At 36.9% G+C, this 23,123-nt stretch overlaps 1 protein-coding gene across 1 annotated transcript; it reads left to right on the top strand.

Annotated features, from left to right (window-relative positions):
* Positions 1-15,285: 15,285 nt before the first annotated feature.
* Positions 15,286-16,224, top strand: LOC124958885 (olfactory receptor 481-like). The gene has a single exon (XM_047517430.1). It carries the CDS (start codon positions 15,286-15,288, stop codon positions 16,222-16,224), a length of 939 nt encoding a protein of 312 aa, XP_047373386.1.
* Positions 16,225-23,123: the final 6,899 nt, after the last annotated feature.

Genomic DNA, 23,123 nt, shown 5'->3' with positions numbered 1-23,123 from the left:
ATCAAAATCTTTATCTTTGGGGAGAGTGTACCAGAGTCTGTGATACTGTGTCCATGAGGCCCAGAGTTCTAGGGACCATAGTAACTGTATTGTAGTTACTACAAGAAGGGATGCATTCATCCACAAAACTATTAAATATTTTGGAGGAAAAAATTTAAAGGGCAAAGTCTGCACCAAATATGGGTTTATGATTGAATCATACTGCCTTCCTGGACTGTAAATCTCCAACTTGAAAACTTAACATCAAAATTTGTCCTGAGCCAATGATAACACAAGGCAGATGGCAGAAGAAATTAACCAAGAGTATGTCATTAGATGTGTGAGACAGCAGACCTAACTCATTGAGAACTCCAAATAACAGAAAAGACTAATAAACATTATGAAATAATTAATTTTTTAAACATTTTTTTTATTGTAAACAAATGGGATACATGTTGTTTCTCTGTACATGGAGTAAAGGCATACCATTTGTGTAATCATAAATTTACATAGGGTAATGTTGTTTGATTCATTCTGTTATTTTTTCCCTTCCCTCCACCCCTCCCACCCCTCTTTTCCCTCTATACAGTCCTTCCTTCCTCCATTCTTGCCACCCTCCTTAACCTAACCCTAAACCTAACCCTAAGCCTAACACTAACCCCTCCCACCCCCCATTATGTGTCATCATCCACTTATTAGCGATATCATTTGTCCATTGGTTTTTTGAGATTGGCTTATCTCACTTAGCATGATATTCTCCAGTTTCATCCATTTGCCTGCAAATGCCATAATTTTATCATTCTTTATGGCTGAGTAATATTCCATTGTATATATATACCACAGTTTCTTTATCCATTCATCAATTGAAGGACATCTAGGTTGGTTCCACAATCTGGCTATTGTGAACTGAGCAGCTATGAACATTGATGTGGCTGTATCTCTGTAATATGCTGATTTTAAGTCCTTTGGGTATAGGCCAAGGAGTGGGATAGCTGGGTCAAATGGTGGTTCCATTCCAAGTTTTCTAAGGAGTCTCCACACTGCTTTCCAGAGTGGCTGCACTAATTTGCAGCCCCACCAGCAATGTAAGAGTGTACCTTTCTCCCCACATCCTCGCCAACAACTGTTGTTGCTTGTATTCTTGATAATCGCCATTCTAATTAGGGTGAGATGGAATCTTAGGGTGGTTTTGATTTGCATTTCTCTTATTACTAGAGATGTTGAACATTTTTCCATAAGTTTGTTGATTGCTTGTAGATCTTCTTCTGTGAAGTGTCTATTCATTTCCTTAGCCCATTTGTCAATTGGATTATTTGCATTCTTGGTGTAGAGTTTTTTGAGTTCTTTATATATTCTGGAGATTAGCGCTCTATCTGAAGTATGATTGGCAAAGATTTTCTTCCACTCTGTAGGCTCTTTCTTCACATTGCTGATAGTTTCCTTTGCTGAGAGAAAGCTTTTTAGTTTGAATCTATCCCAGTTATTAATTCTTGCTTTTATTTCTTGTGCTATGGGAGTCCTGTTGAGGAAGTCTGGTCCTAAGCCGACATGTTGAAGCTCTGGACCTACTTTTTCTTCTATAAGATGCAAGGTCTCTAGTCTGATTCCGAGATCCTTAATCCATTTTGAGTTTAGTTTCGTGCATGGTGAGAGATATGGGTTTAGTTTCATTCTGTTGCATATGGATTTCCAATTCTCCCAGCACCATTTGTTGAAGAGGCTATCTTTTCTCCATTGCATATTTTTGGCCCCTTTGTCTAGTATGAGAAAATTGTATTTATTTGGGTTTGTGTCCGTGTCCTCTATTCTGTACCATTGATCCACCTTTCTATTTTGGTACCAATACCATGCCGTTTTTGTTACTATTGCTTTGTAGTAGAGTTGAAGATCTGGTATTGCGATACCCCCTGCTTCACTCTTCCTGCCAAGGATTGCTTTAGCTATTCTGGGTTTTTTATTCTTCCAGATGAATTTCATAATTGCTTGCTCTATTTCTGCAAGGTACATCATTGGGATTTTAATTGGAATTGCATTGAATCTGTATAGCACTTTTGGTAGTATGGCCATTTTGACAATATTAATTCTGCCTATCCATGAACATGGGAGATCTTTCCATCTTCTAAGGTTTTCTTTAATTTCTTTCTTTAGTGTTCTGTAGTTCTCATTGTAGAGGTCTTTCACCTCTTTTGTGAGATTGATTTCCAAGTATTTTATTTTTTTCGATGCTATTGTGAATGGGGTAGTTTTCCTAATTTCTCTTTCTGAAGATTCATCACTTATGTATAAAAATGCCTTAGATTTATGTGCATTGATCTTATATCCTGCTACTTTACTGAATTCACTTATGAGATCTAAAAGTTTTCTGGTGGAATTTCCTGGTTCCTCTAAGTATATAATCATACCATCAGCAAATAGGGATAGTTTGAGTTCTTCTTTTCCTATTCATATCCCTTTAATTTCTTTGGTCTGTCTAATTGCTCTGGCTAGAGTTTCAAGGACGATATTGAAAAGAAGTGGTGAAAGAGGGCATCCCTGCCTTGTTCCAGTTTTTAGGGGGAATGTTTTCAGTTATTCACCATTTAGAATGACATTAGCCATGGGCTTAGCATAGATGGCCTTTACAATGTTAAGGAATGTTCCCACTATCCCTATTTTTTCTAGTGTTTTGAGCATGAAGGGATGCTGTATTTTATCAAATGCTTTTTCTGCATCTATTGAAATAATCATGTGATTCTTGACTTTAAATCTATTGATGTGGTGAATTACATTTATTGATTTCCTGATGTTAAACCAACCTTGCAGCCCTGGGATAAAACCCACTTGATCATGGTGCACTATCTTTTTAATATATATTTGTATGCGATTTGCTAAAATTTTTTTGAGAATTTTTGCGTCGATGTTCACTAAGGATATTGGTCTGAAATTTTCTTTCCTCGATGTCTCTCTGTCTGGTTTAGGTATCAGGGTAATATTGGCTTCATAGAATGAGTTTGGGAGGGTTCCCTCCTCTTCTATTTTATGGAATACTTTGAGAAGTATTGGAATGAGCTCTTCTTTAAAGGTTTTGTAGAACTCGGCTGAGAACCCATCGGGTCGTGGACTTTTCTTTGTTGGTAGGCTTTTGATGACTTCTTTTATTTCATTACTTGAAATTGGTCTATTTAAATTGTGTATGTCCTCCTCGTTTTCACCTTAGGCAATTCATATGTCTCTAGAAATTTGTTGATGTCTTCGAGGTTTTCTGTTTTGTTGGAGTAAGATTTTCGAAATAGCTTCTAATTTTGTTTTGTATTTCAGTCGTGTCTGTTGTGATATTTCCTTGTTCATTCTGAATTTTAGTGATTTGAGTTTTCTCTCATCTTCTCTTTGTTAGTGTGGCTAAAGATTTATCAATTTTGTTTATTTTATCGAAGAACCAACTATTTATTTTGTCAATTTTTTTGTATTGTTTCTTTTGTTTCAATTTCGTTGATTTCAGCTCTGAGTTTAGCTATTTCCTGTCTTCTACTACTTTTGGTGTTGGTCTGTTCTTCTTTTTGTAGGACTTTGAGCTGTAGTGTTAGGTTGTTTATTTGTTGAGTTTTACTTCTTTTATTGAATGCGCTCCATGAAATAAATTTTCCTCTAAGTATTGCTTTCATAGTGTCCCAGAGATTTTGATATGATATTTCTTTGTTCTCATTTACCTCTAAGAATTTTTTTATTTCCTTCCTAATATCTTCTGTTATCCATTCATCATATAATAGCATATTGTTTAATCTCCAGGTGTTGGAGTAGTTTCTGTTTTTTATTCTGTCATTTATTTCTAACTTCAATCCATTATGATCTGATAGAATACAAGGTAGTGTCTCTATCTTCTTGTATTTGCTAACATTAGCTTTGTGGCATAATATATGGTCTATTTTAGAGAAGGATCCCTGTGTTGCTGAGAAGAAAGTGTATTCGCTCTTGGTTGGATGGTATATTCTATAAATGTCTGTTAAATCTAAATTATTGATTGTGTTATTGAGATCTATGGTTTCTTTGTTCAATTTTTGTTTGGAATATCTGTCCAGTGGTGAGAGAGGTGTGTTAAAATCACCTAGTATTATTGTGTTATGGTCTATTTGATTTCTAAAATTGAGAAGGATTTGTTTAACATACATGGATGAGCCACTGTTTGGGGCATAGATGTTTATGATTGTTATATCTTGCTGATTTATGCTTCCCTTAAGCAGTATGAAATGTCCTTCTTTATCCCTTCTGACTAACTTTGACTTGAAGTCCACATTAACTGAAATGAGGATGAATACTCCAGCTTTTTTGCTGAGTCCATGTGCATGGTATATTTTTCCCCATCCTTTCACCTTTAGTCTATGGGTATCTCTTTCTATGAGGTGAGTCTCTTGCAGGCAGCATATTGTTGGATCTTTCTTTTTAATCCAATCTGCCAGTCTATGTCTTTTGATTGATTAATTCAGGCCATTAACATTCAGGGTTATTATTGACATATGATTTGTATTCCCAGTCATTTGGTTCATTTTAAAAATTTTATTTATTCATTTATTTATATATTTTTTTGACACACCTTGGTTCCTACTTTATTTGACAGTTCCTTTAGGATAATTCCTCCCTTTGCTGATTTGCTTCTTTATTTTTTATCTCTTCTTCATAGAATATTTTGCTGAGAATGTTCTGTAATGCCGGCTTTCTTTTTGTAAATCCTTTTCGCTTTTGTTTATCATGGAAGAGTTTTATTTCATCATCAAATTTGAAGGTAAGTTTTGCTGGGTATAAGATTCTTGGTTGGCATCCATTTTCTTTCAGAGCTTGAAAAATGTTGTTCCAGGCCCTTCTAGGTTTTAGGGTCTGGATTGAAAAATCTGCTGATATCCGTATTGGTTTCCCCCTGAATGTAATTTGGTTCTTTTCTCTCACAGTCTTTAAAATTCTGTCTTTATTTTGTATGTTAGGTATATTCATTATAATGTGCCTTGGTGTGGGTCTGTTGTAATTTTGTGTATTTGGAGTCCTATAAGCCTCTTGAACTTGATTTTCCATTTCATTCTTCAGATTTGGGAAATTTTCTGATATTATTTCATTGAATAGATTGTTCATTCCTTTGGTTTGTTTCTCTAAGCCTTCCTCAATCCCAATAATTCTCAAATTTGGCCTTTTCATGATATCCCATAGTTCTTGCAGATTCTGTTCATGATTTCTCACCATCTTCTCTGTTTGTTCAACTTTGTTTTTGAGGTTAAATATTTTGTCTTCAATATCTGAGGTTCTGTCTTCCAGGTGTTCTATCCTCTTGGTTATGCTTTCTATGGAGTTCTTAATTTGGTTTATTTTTTCCTTCATTTCAAGGATTTCTGTTTTTTTTTTTTTTCAATATCTCTAACTCTGTATTGAAATGATCTTTTGCTTCCTGTATTTGCTCTTTTAACTGTCGATTGGTGAGATCATTCAATGCCTGCATTTGCTCTTTCATCTCATCGTTTGCTTCCCTGAGCATTTTAATTATGTACATTCTGAACTCCCTTTCTGTCATTTCTTCTGCCATGCTGTTGTTGGATTTTATTGATGTAACATCTAGATTTGTTTGGGGCATTTTCTTCCCTTTTTTTCTCATATTGTTCAGGAATCACTGGGTCATTAAGATATTGCAGATTTCCTCTATTGACTTATAATGTCCCTGAAGATTGCTAGTATATCCCCTCTTATCCTTCAGTAGCCTGAAGTCTTGGAGGAAGTTGATAATGCGGTGCTCCACGAAGAAGCTGCCTCTCTAGGGGTGGTGGTCTTCAGGTGGGGTATAGTCCCTGCTAGTGGGCAGAGGTGCCTCTACTTGTTGACCAATGGTCATCCAAAGGGGAACTAGGCTGCAGGTTGAGGCAAGGCCTGTTTGTGCCTGTGTCTCTGGTTTTACTGTCCTTGTCGGAAAACCTCACCCGGCAGGGAAGACTCACCCGGTGGGGACGTCTCACTGGTCAGTTCCCCTCCTAGAGGTTCCCCTCAATCTACAACTACCGCCTGGGCTGGGCTGTCTTCCTCTGCAACATTCCCAGGGGCCCGGACCTACCTCCTGGGCCTGAGAGCCTCACCCTTCGCAGACGAGTCTCCTTAGGCTGCCTCTCCTCAGAGAATCTGCCCGCAGTCCTGGAAACTTCGCTCCGCCCCTAGGCGTGTCTCTGTGCGGCTCTTCCACCAAGAAACCTGTCCTGGGGCCCTGCTCTGCACCTAATCGCCTGGCTATGCGGCCCCTCCTCTGAGCTGCCACCTGGAGCCCTGTACAATAGCTCGGAGACCCAGAGACCCGCCACACACCTCTTCCTCTGGACAGCCGCCCGGTGTTCCGAAGCGGTCACTAGGAGTCCAAGCAACTCACTTCGCGTCTCCTCCTGCCAACCGCCTGTAGCCCTAGGCAGTCACTCCGAGTCCAAGTGACCCGCCCTGTTCCTCTTCCTCCTTGGGGTAGCCCCCCGGGTGTTCAGGAGCGGTCGCTTGGAGACCAAGCAACCCACCGCGCTCCTCCTCCAGGCAGGCCACCGGTGTTCAGGAGCAGTCGCTTTGAGTCCAAACAACTCACCACTCGCCTCCTCCTCTGGCAATCGCCTGTGGCTCTGATGCACTGATGCAGTCACTCCTAGACCAAGCGACCCGCCGTGCTTCTCCTCTTCCTCCGGGAAACCCCCCGGTGTTCAGAAGCAGTTGCTCTGAGTCCAAACAGCTCGCCACACAGCTCCTCCTCAGGCAGCCGCCCAGAGTCCCCGTGGTTGCTCCGAGTCCAAGTGCTGTGCTGAGCCGCCTCCTCTACGATGATCCCAGTTGTCCGTGTTTACCGCTCCAGCGGGGGGGGAGGGGTGTCTCGCTGAGCAACTCTACTTCACAAAGTTCCCTGCGTTCCGGGGCTATCGCCCCATCGGGACGCCTCCCCAACGGGAGAGACTCACCCGGTGGCTTTGAGTTGGTCCCAAGTCTCTCACTATCTCCTCTTTTGAATCCTGCGTCCTGGAGCAACATGAAATGCAGCCGCCCTCTAGTCCGCCATCTTGAAAACCCTCCTGGGTTTCATCTTTGATAACCAATCCTTGGCCAACTCTGATTTAGTTTCCCCATAGGTTGGCCTGCACATAATTTGGGTGATTGTATCCATTGTAGACCAAGATATTCTGTATATCATGCTTTTAAAGGCTTGACTTTTGACTGTTCCTTAATGAAAATTGAAGATAAGTGGTTACTATTTAGAGCTTATAACACTCTTGCTCGCACCTTGTACTAGTGTCATTCTGCAGAAGATCTCAAGAATGGCGTGGATCTCTGGAGGACTACATCCTTAGTTTGATTCTGTTTCCTCGCTTGAAAAAGTGATATATTCAAAAGAAATTAAAATGTCAAAATTCAAAAAATAAAGAATAAAAATAAACATCAGGTACTACGAATAAAACTTTCATTCCTGAATTTTTTTTAAAAATGCAAACCCTCAATTGATGGGTTAAACATCAAAATGTACCCAGGGACTTCTCTGTTATTGAGCTGGGAAGCTGCACTGACAGTGCCTAATACAGTACAAAGGGCCAAAGAGAAAGGTAAAAAAATTAAATGTAAAAGACAAGGAACAGATTGAGAAGTCCAACATGTATCTAGTAAAAGTTCCAAAGAGAGAGACTAGTAAAGTGGGAATAGAAAAACAATGTCTAATGAAATAATTATAAACATAGAAATGTCTCTGTAAGTATTAAGTATGACAAGAAACAACTACTTCCAAAGTCATGTAATGAAATTTTAAAAATAAGGACTATAGAGACTATTCTAAATTTCCACAAATTACAACAATTTTCAATAGAGGAGGCAAATACTAACACCAGACTTTTCATTAAAAGCTGTTGGAAGATAAAGAAGCAACTCTTCAAAGTTGTGAGGTAGGAAATAATCATGCATATGGAATTCTGTACCCAAATAATATATGATTCAAGATGGAGGAAAATCCATTTTTATATCATGGAAGGACTCGGAAATTTTACAATTCACCTTTCTGGACAAAGAGAGAGTATATGGGGACACATGAAACATGAGAGATAGGAGCAAGGAAAGGAACAAATAAAAGTCATTTGTTAGTCTAGATAATTATTGGGCAAAAATTATACTTCAGGGCTGGAGATATAGCTCAGTTGGTAGAGAGCTTGCCTCACATGCACAAGGCCCTGGGTTCAATCTCCAGCACCACAAAAAAATAAAATTATACTTCATTGCTAAACTTCTTGATGGTTTAACAAGCGAGGGGAGAGTGGTAAAAGTAGGAAGAGATGGAGGAAAAGACAACTCAGATTCTTGTCAAATTCCAAGTTAGGTTTTAAGAACAAATTAATTCTAGACTTTGATAGAAAAAAGTAAAAATTGTGTTAAAACATTAAGAGTTTGTAGGGTCAGGGATGTAGCTAGTGGTAGAAAGCTTGCCTAGAATGCAAAAACTTAGAGTCATAACTACAGGAAAAGTAGAAATGAGGCACATAAATTCTGTTATTAGATTGAAAGTAGTACAAAGAAAATGTATTCCAATCTAACTAAAGTAAATAATGATAGGAAAGTAACAACTGAAGCAACAATAACAGATGAAAAACATAATAAAAATAAAATTCAAAATTAGATACCACCACAATAGATGTTGGATTCATTGCAAAACTGAACGAGTTTGATAAACAAGGAAATGTGTATTCTAAAATATTGCTGATGGGAAGATATTGACAAAAATAGTTTTAAAGGTTTTATAAAAATAAAAGGTATAATTCACAGGAACTTATAGCAGTCATAAACATTTATATACCCAACAATACAGTGTTGAAGTATTTGAAACAAAACTAACCGTAAGATGGTGAAATGAAAAAAAAGTCCATAATCATAATGCAAGACTTTCAGAAACTGGCCCAAAAAATAACAAAAAGTTTGACCTTATAGTTTATTAACATAAAACATCAATCCTAAAATAATGACTTTAAGGGGAAATTGGCAGTATCTATTAGAATTTAACTTGTGCCAATCTTTTGATGGAGTATTTGCCTTCTTGGTGTACATCAAAGAGAAATAGTGTTACCCTGAAACATTAGAAGGTGTATAATTAAATGAATAATAAATACTTTGAAATCATATGAATCATTACAAAGAATGAATGAGATTAATACATACATGGAATTACCTAAAATTATTTTTGAAAAATATATTAGGACAATAACATCCTTTATTAAAAATCACATGGAAATTAGAAAAATGAGAAAGATTTTTGGCTTACCTACTAAAAGCATTGGGATAGAGATAATAATGGGGCAGGAAAGGAAGTATCTTCAACTGGATCACTATCTCCAGAGTCCAGGATTTTGAAGATATTACATATATACATTGCACACTCATCTTCAAAAAATATACATATATAGTGAGAAAGGTCAAAACAATTAAAATGTGGGTCACTTTCACACAAAGGAAAGCATACAGCTCTTCCTGTAGTTCCATAAGGTGAAACTAAATATAAACCTCATGACAATGCTTGACAACAGGCACCTGGTTATGACTGCTTCTCAGAAATGGCACTGATGATCACAGAATAGCTCATGCTAATTATGTTTATCCAAATCAAGTTTCAAAACTAATTAGATATTTGCACTTATAATGCCTGTAGGCTAATAATAAGAGAATAAATGAAGCCCCTGAGATCTTAATGAAAATCTACCAGCATCATGGTGTATGAATACATAAACACACCTAATTTTCTCAGTCTCCTTGGATTTTCTCCCACTGGATTTTCAATAGGATGCTAAAAAAAACTGCATGTCTGACACTGAGGTACTGATGACCAAGTGTTCCAAATAGTCTAAAGTCCTACATAAATAAGCCCTACTATGTAGAAATGACTCCAGATGTCTGTCCTCATCATAACATTTGACCAGCAGGTAACATTTACTTTGTTATTGATATATAAATGTCCTTTGCATTTACAGTGAAAGCTAGTAGTCACATATTTGAAAGAGTTTTTTGGTTATGAATTACTAATTGATTGCTGCTCATTGCTAGGTGTTTTAGCGTACATTATCTCTCCTTTAACACAAACATATAAGATTAATATTATTATTTTTTAAAAGAAGTTGAAACTCAAAAGGGTTGAGGCTCAAGATCACTTAGATGGTAAGTGATAGACCTGAAATTTAGTCCTAGAAATCTTATTTTCATTATAGCACTATATGTGATGCCTCTCACATCATACTAGCACTCATCACATTTCAAATTCCTTTAGGTCTTTCATGTATTTATTTTCTTATGAAAATATTATTTATTTCAGTTTCATGTCTTTTAACCTCTGACACAATCCTGGAACTAGTTAATGAAGCCAGAGATGTAGCATTCTTACATTATTATATTTAGTTTGTATGAAAAATGGATTAAATCACATTGGCTTAACCCTTTCTGCATTGAGATTAGTAAGATTAGTAAGAAAAGCACTGATAGCTATTCCTTCCCCACTCATCCTTTGATGCTGGGGTGGGAGAGGGGCTCCATTTTTCCACATTTAGCTGTGAAGTAGAATCCATTATTGTACAATAGTTCTGTCTTGCTAGGCTGCCCCGCTTCCAATCTTTTGTCTAGAAAGAGCTGGACTTTTTTGGGGATCTTTCTTTGTCTTTGTGGTTTTGAATTTCAGGTTTCTCCAGATGAACACAGTTTATTCATCCACTCATGCAACTGAAAGACGTCTTTATTGCTTCTAAGTTTTGACAGTTATGAATAAAGCTTCTATAAACTCTTGGGTATACATTTTTGAGTGGCATAAGCCTTCAGTTCCTTTGGGTAAATACCAAGGAGTGCAATTGCTGGATTTCATGGTAAAGGTACATTTAGTGTTATAAGGAACTGCCAAACCATCTTCTGAAGTGGCTGTACCAATCTGTGCTCCCGTCTGCAATGACGGAGAGTTCCTGTTCCTCCACAGCCCCACCGGTGTTGTCAGTGATTTTAATTTAGGCCCTTAAGTGAGCTGTTTTTTCAAGGCTTTGTTCATTTATTATTATTAGGAGTTAAAAATTCTTTAATAAAAATTCCTTAATACAAATAACTACCCAAAATAGAACATCATTGGAAGAATTCCTAAATCAATAAAGGTAGAAGGAAAATGAATCAGAAAGAAGGTCTTCACACACAGGAAGGAATAGCGTGTAAGTATCGTGGCAAGTGTGTGAATAAATATAAATAAACATAAAATGCATAACTCAATGAAATCTGAATCAATGTGGTAATTACTGCAATTTTTTCTTTGTCCTTTTTCTCTTTACACTACCTATAGATATTGTATTACAGATTGGAAAATGTCTCTGGGTAACTGTAGTTTTGCTTCAACTTATCTTGCTGGTTATAATTAGGTCATAATGTTCTCTCAAGTCTTTGAACTTATTCAGTGTTTTCTGGTTCCTAGTACTACTGATGGAGAGTCTTCTGTTAGTCTAATTGCCATGTCTTCATAAGAAAATATCTATTATTTTTGGCTAACTTAAGAATTTTTTCCTAATGTTTGTTATTTTTCAGTTTTACTGTAAGCATATTCTTATTTGTGCCTGCTATATATAAAGATTTATATTTTTCATTATTCTCAATAATTCTCCATCATTATCTATATAAAAAAATTGCTTTTCCCCTATTCTTTCTAATTTTTTTTTCCTGGAAATTACTTTGAATGTGAAAAATGGACTCTCATTTCATCTTCTACCTTAATGTCTCTTTCATTTATTCAATTATCTTGCCCTTCTGTTTCTTTTTAAATACTTTTTAGTTGTAGGTGGACAAAATGCCTTCATTTTATTTATTTATTTTTTATGTGGTGCTGAAGTTTGAACTCAGTGCCTTACATGTGCTAGGAAAGTACTCTACCACTGAGCCACAACTCCAGCCCCGACTGTTTTCTTAACAAAATCTTTACACCTATTTCAAGATTACAGTTCTTTCTTTAAGTTGTGCTTAATGTTCTGCTAAACTATTTCTTGAGTTTTAATCAAATGTCAGTATTTTTCATTTCTAGTAATTGTCATTGTCATTCTTTATAATATTTGCTTTTTAAAAATATAGTATCTTGATCCTTTCTCTGATTTTTAACATCATGTTTTATTACTTTAAATGTAAGAATTTTGTATCCTGTTTTAGATAATTCCACCATGGGGAATCTTACAGTGTAATTATTAATTTCTTATTTGTGCTCACTCATGACAGTCTATGTCTTCTTGTGGGACTATGCATACACCTTTGGTGTGGCTTTATTAGTGTGAGATCCTTTGGGATTTGTAGTGAAGGTAGGTCTTTCCAGGTAGAATTGACATTTTCTCTTTTAGGAGATACTTGGTTATCAGTTACTAATAAACTATATCAAAATATAGTTTAAAAGAACCATTATTTTATTTTCTTCTTCATAATTTTATGGCCCAGAAAGTTACGCAGGGGTCCTTTATATGGTTTGGCTATGATTTCATGTGGCATGCTGGGATTGCTGTGGCTATAGGATCCACTACCCAGGTATGCTTATGCATTCCCAGAAAAATGGTCCCAAGGATGAACATTCCAAAAGCTGTGAGTACTTATGAACTAGTCTCAGAAGTCTCAGAACATCACCTCTGCATCTCAGGCAAGTCACTAAGTCTCCCTTAAATCCAAGTTCATAAGGAATTAGACTCTTCCCTCAATGGCAGTAGAACAAAATTTGCAGTCATCTTTAATCATCAGAAATATATCTTTAATAAATCATATTTTTAATATGTCACAGTAATCCAGCATATTATTGTCAGGGTATGACTACTTATTATAAATTCAAAGCTTGGGATTTATGACTAAATAAGAAGTGTAAATTCAAACCCCAGGCTTCCATCAGGATAGACCAATATAATAGATTCTTAGGAGAGGAGATCCTTAGGTTTTTTTTTTTTTCCTCCCTCTTTCCCAGGGACTAGGCTGAAACAGAAAATTTTCCTTCTCAATTCCCTTAACTAAAATGAGGACATTTTAAAAACCGTATGCTAAGGTTGAAAGTGGGGATTCTTGAATTTAGAGTAAATATGTTGGGAGAGAACGTGGGAGTCTCATTTTCAACTCTTCACCTTGCATTGTCCCAGGCCCTTACCTTCCATGCCTTTGTAGCTATTAAAGCACAAATCCTTGGTTACAGAACTTGGCATATGTCTCTAGACAGTGACAGTTCTGTTTTAGCTTATTTTGCCCCTTATATTATTTTTGATCAGTGAGGATTTCTTTTATGACATGAAAGTTTGCTCTCCTGCTTTTGAACTTTAAAAAATAATTCATTAATTGATAAATAGTAATTGTAAATATTCAGGGGGTACAGCTTGATGTTCTGAAGTGTGTATACATTATAAAATATTAAATTAAATTGCTTCGTGTGTTCATCACCTCGCCTCCTTGTCATTTTTCTTTTTTTAGTGAGAATGTTTAAAATCTATTATTTTGGCAATTTTGAAATATGCACTGCATTATTGTTAATTACAGTCATCACGCTGTATGTCACTAAAATACATTCCTTCTATCTAAAACTTTGTGTTTTTTTAACCAACATCTCACCTTTCTCTATCTTCCTGTCTGTCCCCATCTTCTGGTCAACACCATTCTGCTCTCTGTTTCTATGAGATGGTCTTTTTTACAATCCACCTATACCTGAGATGATGCTGTGTACATCTTTATGTCTACTTATTTCACTTAGCATAAGATCTTGTAGGTTTGTCCATGTTATTACGAATGATAATATGCCCCTACTTTTTAAGGCAGCATCATAATATTTCATTGTGTATATACATCACATTTTCCTTACTCATTCACCCATTGATGGGCTCTTAGGTTGCCTTCATATCCTGGTTATTGTGCATAATTCTTAAATGAACATGGAAGTTATCATTCTGGCATACCAATTTCAGTTCCTTTGGATATACATGCAGAAGTGCAATTACTAAATCATATGGTAATTCTACTTTTAGGATTTTGAGAAACCTCCATACTATTTTCCAAAATAGCTGCACTAATTTAACTTCCCGCCAAGTGTACTAGGGTTCTGTTTTCTCCACATTCTTGCCAGCATTTGTTATCATTCATCTTTTTGATATTAGTCATTTCAGTATGTGTGAGGGGATATTTCAGTTGGTTTTAATTTGCATTTTCCTAATGATTAGAGATGTTGAGCATTTTTTAAAACCTAAGTAAGCAGTTTGTACAAGAATTTTGTTGAAAATGTTTCTGGATAGTTAATGTTAACAATATTGCTTAAATAAAATAAAATTTATTTATTTTTTGCTTTCTCCTAGTTAAAGCTATTCACTGGTTTTTTGTTAAATTACTTCTTGCTATCCTTTTTGTTTATGTATTGCCCTGTTTGCAATCACATGACAGAATACTAACATTTGACATTTTGTTAACCCATTCCATTACATACCTTATTTATATAAGATTATGAAATATATTCTTTGGTTAGTTTGATACAGTTCCTAAAGTTCAAGTAATGACCCAAAGTGGACTTTTTCTCACGTTTCTCTCAGGATTAAACTCTATGTGGAGTTTCTATTCACAGCTAATCTGTAATTTTATTAAACAGATTAGGTGATGTTGGGCTATTTCAAAGTTTCCAAGATTAATATAGTATAGATCTATTTTACACTTCCAGTATATTTTCAGTATATTCTTTGTTCCCTGGATTTACTCGAAGCTCAGGCTAGTGGGAAGTACCACTATATTGTAGCTGTATCATGTAAAATATTTCACTGTGGAAAAGGAAGAGTTCCCCACAGATAAGTTAATTTGGTCCTGAACACACACATACTTCCTCTCACAGCCCTTTGGTACATACACTTCACACCCCCCTGACTGCAAGATGCCTGGGAAGTATGTTCTCCAGTGTGTCTGAGAACAGAGGCAAGCTGAATATTACCAAACACTGACATTAAGGTCAACCACTTTACCCATTCAGGTTTTCAAAACATCATTCAACATTCAACGTTTGAAAGCATTCACTCAACAGCCTGAATTGATTAAATGTTGTAGCCATGAGTGTGAACTGTGTTTTGATCTGAATCCTTGGTTTCTTTGTATCTGTGGCCTTAAGATAAATGAAGATTAATATTTTCATATCATACATAATGTAACATGTTTGAAAACATTTTGTGAAGTGTAAGCTTTAGACAAAAGCGAGTCTGCATTTTTATTTTTAATAGGCTAAATATTGAGGTAAATATATCAATTACGAGATTAAGTTACTCTAATATCTGCTGGTGTTTTATTTTAGAAGATCCTAGTCCAAAAAGAATGGAGGCTGGAAACTATACGATGGTGACCGAGTTTGTCATTTTGGGGTTAACAGAAGATCCTATACTTTGCTCCATCCTCTTTGTGGTTTTCCTAGGAATCTACATTATTACTATATTGGGCAATACAAGCATAATCATGTTAATTCAAAGAAGCCCTCAGCTTCACACCCCAATGTACCTCTTCCTCAGTCATTTGGCCTTTGTGGACATCGGGTACTCCACGTCAGTCACACCTGTCATGATAGTCAGTTTCCTGAGAGAGAGAACCACCATTCCTGTTTCTGGCTGCATAGCCCAGCTAGGCTCTGACGTTGTTTTTGGGACAGCTGAGTGCTTCCTGCTGGCCGCCATGGCCTATGACCGCTATGTGGCCATCTGCTCGCCCCTGCTGTACTCCACCCACATGTCTCCCACCGTCTGCATCACCTTATTGGTGGCTTCCTATCTGGGTGGATGCATAAATGCTTCATCCTTTTCCAGTTGTTTACTGAGCCTGACTTTCTGTGGACCGAATATAATTGACCATTTCTTCTGTGACCTCCCACCACTAGTGAAGCTTTCTTGTACCCATGTTTACATTGCTGAAATATCTCCTGCCATCTCCGCTGGGTCGATCATTGTCATCACACTCTTGGCCATTGCGGTCTCATACCTGTACATCCTCCATGCCGTCCTAAGGATGCGCTCTACGCAGGGAAGGTACAGGGCCTTCTCTACGTGCACGTCCCACCTCACGGCCGTCACTCTGTTTTATGGGACAGTTACATTTGTGTATGTCATACCCACGTCGAGCCATTCACCCCACCGTGTTAAAGTAGTGTCCGTGTTCTATACGGTGGTGATCCCCATGTTGAACCCCCTGATCTACAGTCTGAGGAACAAGGAGGTGAAAGAGGCCATGAGGAAATTGATGGTAAAAACACATTCCTCATTTTGAAAGAAATTCAGTGCGAATTGAGAAATTGTGAAGTAATGATTTTGAGAACATCGGTGATCCGAGTGTATGTTGCCCCTTGGCCTTATTTTATGTGAAGACTTGTCTTAAATATCCAGTACCAGTGTGTTCATTAATGCCAACTTTAATATATAAATTTCTAGAGTGACAAAATAAAGCATATCATTTTCACAAAAATCTGCTGGGCTCATTTTTTTTTAATGTGTATATTTTAGGGTTAGGATATCTGGGAAACACAATTTTTCTCTCCTCTGCTTATTATCTGGAGAGTCTTTGACTAAAGAGGTTCTTTTACTCCTGTGGTTAAGTAATATATATGTTTTAAATGTGATCATAAAAATTAACATCTTGGAGAGCATCATGTGCTCAATGGCAAAACAATTGATGGTACTGTTGATAGCCCGGGTCACTTGATATGGAAGATTTAGCCTCTCTTGTCAGGAATATCATAATCTTTGGAAATAGTGAAGCTATATGTTACATACACTTGAATGGGATTAAATTAAACTGGAATTTTCAAATCTTCTATATCCTAATTGAATTTTTAATTATTTTGTCAGTTATGAAATTTTGTGAAAAGTTAATCATTGCTTTTCATACTATTTCCTTTAATTCTATCAGTTTTTATGCATTCTATATTTTGAAGTTTCATTGCTTGTATGAAGTATACCTTTGTTCTAGGGTGTCATTTGGGTTGGGCACATGCTTTCTATCACTCATTCAGATTTTCACACAGCTTCTCTTTCCTGTCTCACTCTTAAACTTCACCTACTAGGAGCTTTTCTATATCAAATCTATCGTCATATTCTATCTCATCATTACAAATATCTTTTGCACCCCATTTGCTTACATGATGGATAATACTAGTAACTTCTAATTTATATGAATGTTTCAGTTCTATCATCTATTATGCTCATAGCTACCCTAAGAGATAACTGCTATTAAAATTACCTTGTTGAAAATGAGGAAACTATGGCTTAGGGAGATGGTTGACTTGCCAAGGTGATGTGGGCAGTAGGTGCACCTTCAGAGCATACTTACTGCAGGGTGTTGAGAGTCTGGAGAACCATTTGCATGGCTAGTTGATTTTAAGTCTCCCCAAGTGAAAGTAATCTAGCAGGGATTCAAGGTCTCTTCTGTCCATCCTCATTTCCTGCTGCCAGCCTTTCCTGTATGAGAACATTCTATGGTTTCCCTAGTATAGTAAGTCTTTCTTCTATTTTGTATGTGTTGTTTCTCTTACTTACAATGTGTGAGCTGTCCTTTTCCGTCTGATAAAAATCTGTCTCAGGGACTGGGGGTATAGCTCAGTTGGTAGAGTGCTTGCCTTGCAAGCACAGGAGCATGGGTTCAATCCCCATCACCACCAAAAAAAAAAAAAAAAAAAAAAAATCTGTCTCAACCATTCAAATCTCACTTACCCCAGGAAGTCTTCATAAACCTCCCTCCCTATGGTAGTCATTTCCTCTTCTAGATTCCCAACTTATTTTATTGTGATGAGATCTATAAAAAAAGAAAAAAGAAAAAAAAATTGGAGAGTGAGCTTGATCTTTATACTAGGCAGGGCAGAGACTTGTTTTAAAAGTTTTGTATCCCCAATCTTACTTCGTAAGCTTAGTGGATGTTGTTTTTTTACTATTATTACCGTAGTGGCTGTAGGAAAAAAAAAATGGAGAACCATAACCTCCAGAAATCCTTCTTTGATAATTACTTAAGAGAATTTAGTAATTCCTTCCCCATACATTCCTTAATAGATTCAACATTTCTTTTATTTTGGCTAATACTAAAAACAGTTATCTGTTCTCCAAATGGATCGTATGGGTCCTGTCAGCACTGGGAATACATGTGCAGATGCTTCCCCCATTCTAGGTTAATTGAATTTGTGAATGGTGAACAAACAAGATTAATAAAACTTCTGAAAATTCCAGCAAGGGTTGCTTCCAGCCTAGGTGAAAGAAACTAGTTTAACATTCTAAATACTCCCCCTGTTCCCTGTTCGCTGTAGCATCAAACGAAACTTGATCAACCTGAGTGCTCTTCTACTAGGGGACATAAGAGTATTGCTAAAAGAACTTCATCAAAAAAATTGATCTCCACCTACACTCACCACAGAATTTTTTTTCTTTTTTTAAATTTCTTTTTAATTAAAAAAATTTTTTTATTGTGAACAAATGGGGTACAACTTGTTTCTCTGGTTGTACATGAAGTAGAGGCATACCATTTGTGTAATCATACATAGGGTAATGGTGTTTGATTCATTCTGTTATTTTTCCTTCCCTCCACCCCTCCCACCCCTCTTTCCCCTCTATAGAGTCCCTCCTTCCTCCATTCTTGCCCCCTCTGACCCCCCATTATGTGTCATCATCTGCTTATCCGCGAGATCATTTATCCTTTGGTTTTTTGAGATTGGCTTATCTCACTTAGCATGATATTCTCCAATTTCATCCATTTGCCTGCAAATGCCATAATTTTATTGTTCTTTGATTGAGTAATATTCCATTGTGTGTGTGTGTGTGTGTGTGTGTGTGTGTATACCACAGTTTCTTCATTCATCAATTGAGGGGCATCTAGGTTGGTTCCACAATCTGGCTATTGTGAATTGAGCAGTTATAAAAATTGATGTGGCTGTGTTACTATAGTAAGCTGATTTTAAGTCCTTAAACCAAGGAGTGGGATAGCTGGGCCAAATGGTGGGTTCATTCCAAGTTTTCTGAGGAATCTCCATACTGCTTTCCAGAGTGGTTGCACCAATTTGCAACTCCAGCAGCACTGTAAAAGTGTACCTTTTCCCCCACATCCACGCCAACACATATTATTGTTGTGTTCTTGATAATAGCCATTCTAATTGGAGTTTGATGAAATCTTAGGGTGGTTTTAATTTGCATTTCTCTAATTACTAGAGATGATGAGCACTTTTTCATGTATTTATTGATCACCTGTATATCTTCTTCTGTGAAGTGTCTGCACACAAGACTTCTATTACCTAACAGAGCCCTGAGATGATTCTCTTGAGACTCTGTTAGGTAATAGAAGTCTTGTGTCTGTGGATCTATCATCCTATGTCATGTCCACAAAAGTGTTTTTTATATGCCTGATAGGGACTTTTGGATATGTGTGTTCTTATTCTTCTGAATAACAGTGGAAATGATTGCAGATCAACTTGTTAAAAATAGATACTTGAACTGGGTGTGCGGTACACACCTATGACAAGAGAGACTGATGTGGAAGGATTGCAAGTTTGAGGCCAGCCTCAGAAACTTAGTGAGGTCCTCAACAACTTAGGAAAAGCCTGTCTCAAACTAAAAAATAAAATATTAGAGATGTAACTCAGTGGTAAAATACTCCTGGATTCAATCCCCAGTACAAAAAAAAAATATTTGAATACAAGTGATTTCATTGGGTATATTCACTTCTTACATAATATCATTCATTTTCTAATTCTGAAAATTCACCAAGTCCTTCAGTTTTCTTCTACTCTATTCACAGGGCAAAAGGAATAAAGTGTCATGAAAATATTCCCTAGCAAAGCAAAGGTGGGTGGGAAGAAAATGAACACACAGTGTGATCCTTGTTATTGCTTTCTCATAGGGGACTCTGTTATAGAAGACTTTGCTTAAAATGAATATGCACTTTTATCCAAATACCCAGTTATTGCAGTGATATCTGCAAATGGTTCCTAATTGTCTTTCTCATCATCTTGTCCCTCAAATTATTTACCATCAGTTCTGTCTTTCACCAATAGACTGCCAAATCTTATTCCCAATACTTGTTCTCATAAACTCAGATCTTAAGGCCAACTAGTCAACACTCTTTTTAAATTTTTTTCTTTAAATTTTTAAAATTAATTTTATTTTTAAACTAATACGCACTTATGAGGTACCATGTGATTTTTCGATACATATATTGTTTGATTTGGATATGAGATGTTCCTGAAAAGCTCATGTGTGAGACAATACAAGAAGACTTAGAAGTGAAATGATTGGGTTATGAGTCGTGATAGGGATTAACTGAGAGGTAACTGAAGGCAGGTAGGGTGTGGCTGGAAGAGGTAGGTTACTGGGGGAGTGCTTTTGGGTATATATTCTGTACCTGGTGAGTGGAGTCTCTCTCTGTCTCTGCTTCCTGATGATATCCTGAGCTGCTCTTCTCTGTCACACTTTTCTACTATGATGTTCTGCCTCACTTTGAGCCCTGAGGAATGGAGCTGTCGTCGGACTGAGACCTCTGAAGCTGCAAGCCCCCAAATAAATTTTTCCTCCTCTAAAATTGTTCTTTTTAGGTCTTTTAGTCACAGCAGTGAAAAAGCCGACTAAAACCTATACACCTTGATATTGTTTATATCAGCTTAAACATAGGCATCCGCTCAAACATTCATCATTTTTACATGGGGAAACACCCAAAGTCCTTTCTTCTAGCTTTTTAAAATATACAGTACATAATTGTTATCCATAGCCCCCATATCATGTAGTAGCACAGCAAAATTACTTACTATTTGACTATAAATTAGTATCCATTGACCAGTCATTCCCATTCTTTCCTTTCCCCTACTCTTTCCAGTCTCTCATAACCACCACTTCATTCTCAACTTTTATGGGATGACATTTTGATATTTTATGGTTGAGCAAGATCATACAGTACTTATCTTTCTGTGTCTGGCTTATTTCAATTAATGATCTCCAGTTCTATCCATGTTGTTGCTATTGAAAGCATTTCATCTTTTTTGTGACCAATTACTATTCCATTGACATACTATCTCTTGTTTAAATTCTGCACATCCTTGTTCTGTCTTATAGTCTTTCTGTCTGCAAAGCTCTGTTTTGGACTTAACCCATCCAAAACCTTGCCCATTCTTCAAGGCTTAGCACAACTGCCATCTTACCCCCAAAGCCCCTTACTTGCACAGTATTTAATAACAGAGGCCAAAAGCACAGTCAGTAAGAAGGAAGTCTATTAGGAGGGGCACTCTTTTTGGCCTCTACTGGGTTCCAAAGCCTCAATGCTAATAGATGTGGTATAGAAGACAAGGTTGCTGCACATAACAATGAATTAGAACTTTTTGAAACCAGATTGATCTGTTTTTACCTTTCCTGGACCCTTTGTACAAATGCAGAGAGCACATCTTCAATCTTCTTTGAGAGTCAACTCTAACATTCATAGCCATACTCAAGAATTGCTCTTGGCATAAAGGAATATAATAGACTGACAAAATCTGGGAGCACATGCCGGTATACCCAGGGTGACTCATGGCCATCAATTAAATTATACATAGATTTAAAACAATAACAACAAAAATGTCCTATTTTTTGCAAAGTTGGACCACTCTGAGGTGTCATTTGTGATCCACTGTTACCTGTGGGCTCGGACTGATGCTGTATTTCAGCTACTCTGTATCTTCATCTAGGGTCTTCTCAAGCCTTATCCTGCTTCTCTATCATCCTTATAGGTTTCCCCTGAGATAGCTCCTTCATTAAATCATTTGTGTGACAATTGCTAATGCTCTGTTTTGGAAAACTTGTTCAAGACAGAATGCCAATGCACACGGGAATAAGAACTTGATGTACTTAATTATGCACACTTAAAATTTAAAAAACAATGGAGAATAAACATCAAGTTAAAATTGCTGGACCCTGTTCCTTCTCTTTGAGGAAACAGCTGTAACAGCCATCCCTGTCAGTCATATATTCACACAGACTGAATTTCTGTCTATGGGATATGTGCATTTGTTCCTTGTAGTGCTGGAGTTCTGCTTCTTGCTAAGTGGCTCTCATTACTAAGTATTGGCATTTTTTTTTCCTTTTGTCTCTATGGAGAGGACATTTCATGAAGTCTAAGTTCACATTCTTTATTTTCTATGGTCTGTGATGCAATGTGCCAAAGGCAGATAGGGCTGCATGTTGCAGCTGCTCTGTACCTATCCTGAATATTCAGTCTACCTGTTTGCTCTATCTTCTTCCTCTACTCTTCCAAATGCAATGTCAGTCAACTCCAGGAAGAGTAATAGCAATAGCAGTATCATTTCCTCCTAGAAAGGGAACCTAAGAACCCCTCCTCTCAATTATTAAAAAAAAAAAAGTGAGTAGGTGACGTGCTAAAATAACACTGACTATATTCCTGGAGATAGTAACCTAGAACATTAGTTGTCTAATGCATTATCTCATTCGTTAATTTAGATTGAGTGCATCTCATATTCCAGGCACAGTCTTGGCTACTGGAAGTATGAGGGTCAAACAGGCAGTGATGTCTGCTCTGGTGGAATTTACCTTCTAAGAGAAAAAGAGGGAACCATGTTTTAGCTTCAACTAAATATGCCAAAAAATTAAAAGAGGAAAAAGTAATTCAACTATCCTCTTAAGCAGAGTAGTCAATAGTAACTTCAAACAACTTAAACTATTTTGAATAGCTTCTAACAAGGAACAGATATTTTTAAAAAGAAGTTGCTGAATAGGAAAAGTGGAGGGAAGAAAGTGGGAGTCAAGTGAGAGTAGAGACGATTTGTTTGGTTTTTAGTCCCTTCTTTCATGAAGTGCAAAAGTAATTCAGTAAAAGGATGAAGATGTTCTAGAAAGAGAAGTAAAGGGGCTGGGGAGATAGCTCAGTCGGTAGAGTGCTTGCCTTGCAAGCACAAGGCCCTGGGTTCGATCCCCAGCACCCAAAAAAAAAAAAAAAAAAAAAAAAAAAAAGAGAAATAAAATCCTTTCTGATAGTAATGCTCCTTATCTTTCATTTCAATAACTTCTATTAAAAGAAATTTCCATTACCCTCTCGATATTCATCATGTTTATGTGCAGTCTTTGCTTCCCTCTGCCCTGGCTCCCGGTGCCTGCAGATTTCCTTCAAGACAACATAGATTAATTTGCTTTTTCTACAGTTTTATAACTTAA

The sequence above is a fragment of the Sciurus carolinensis genome, chromosome 11, assembly GCF_902686445.1.
Source record: "Sciurus carolinensis chromosome 11, mSciCar1.2, whole genome shotgun sequence".
NCBI classification, from domain to species: domain Eukaryota; kingdom Metazoa; phylum Chordata; class Mammalia; order Rodentia; family Sciuridae; genus Sciurus; species Sciurus carolinensis.
The sequence above is the reverse complement of the archived record's forward strand: the minus strand, read 5'-3'. Positions and strand labels throughout refer to the sequence as shown.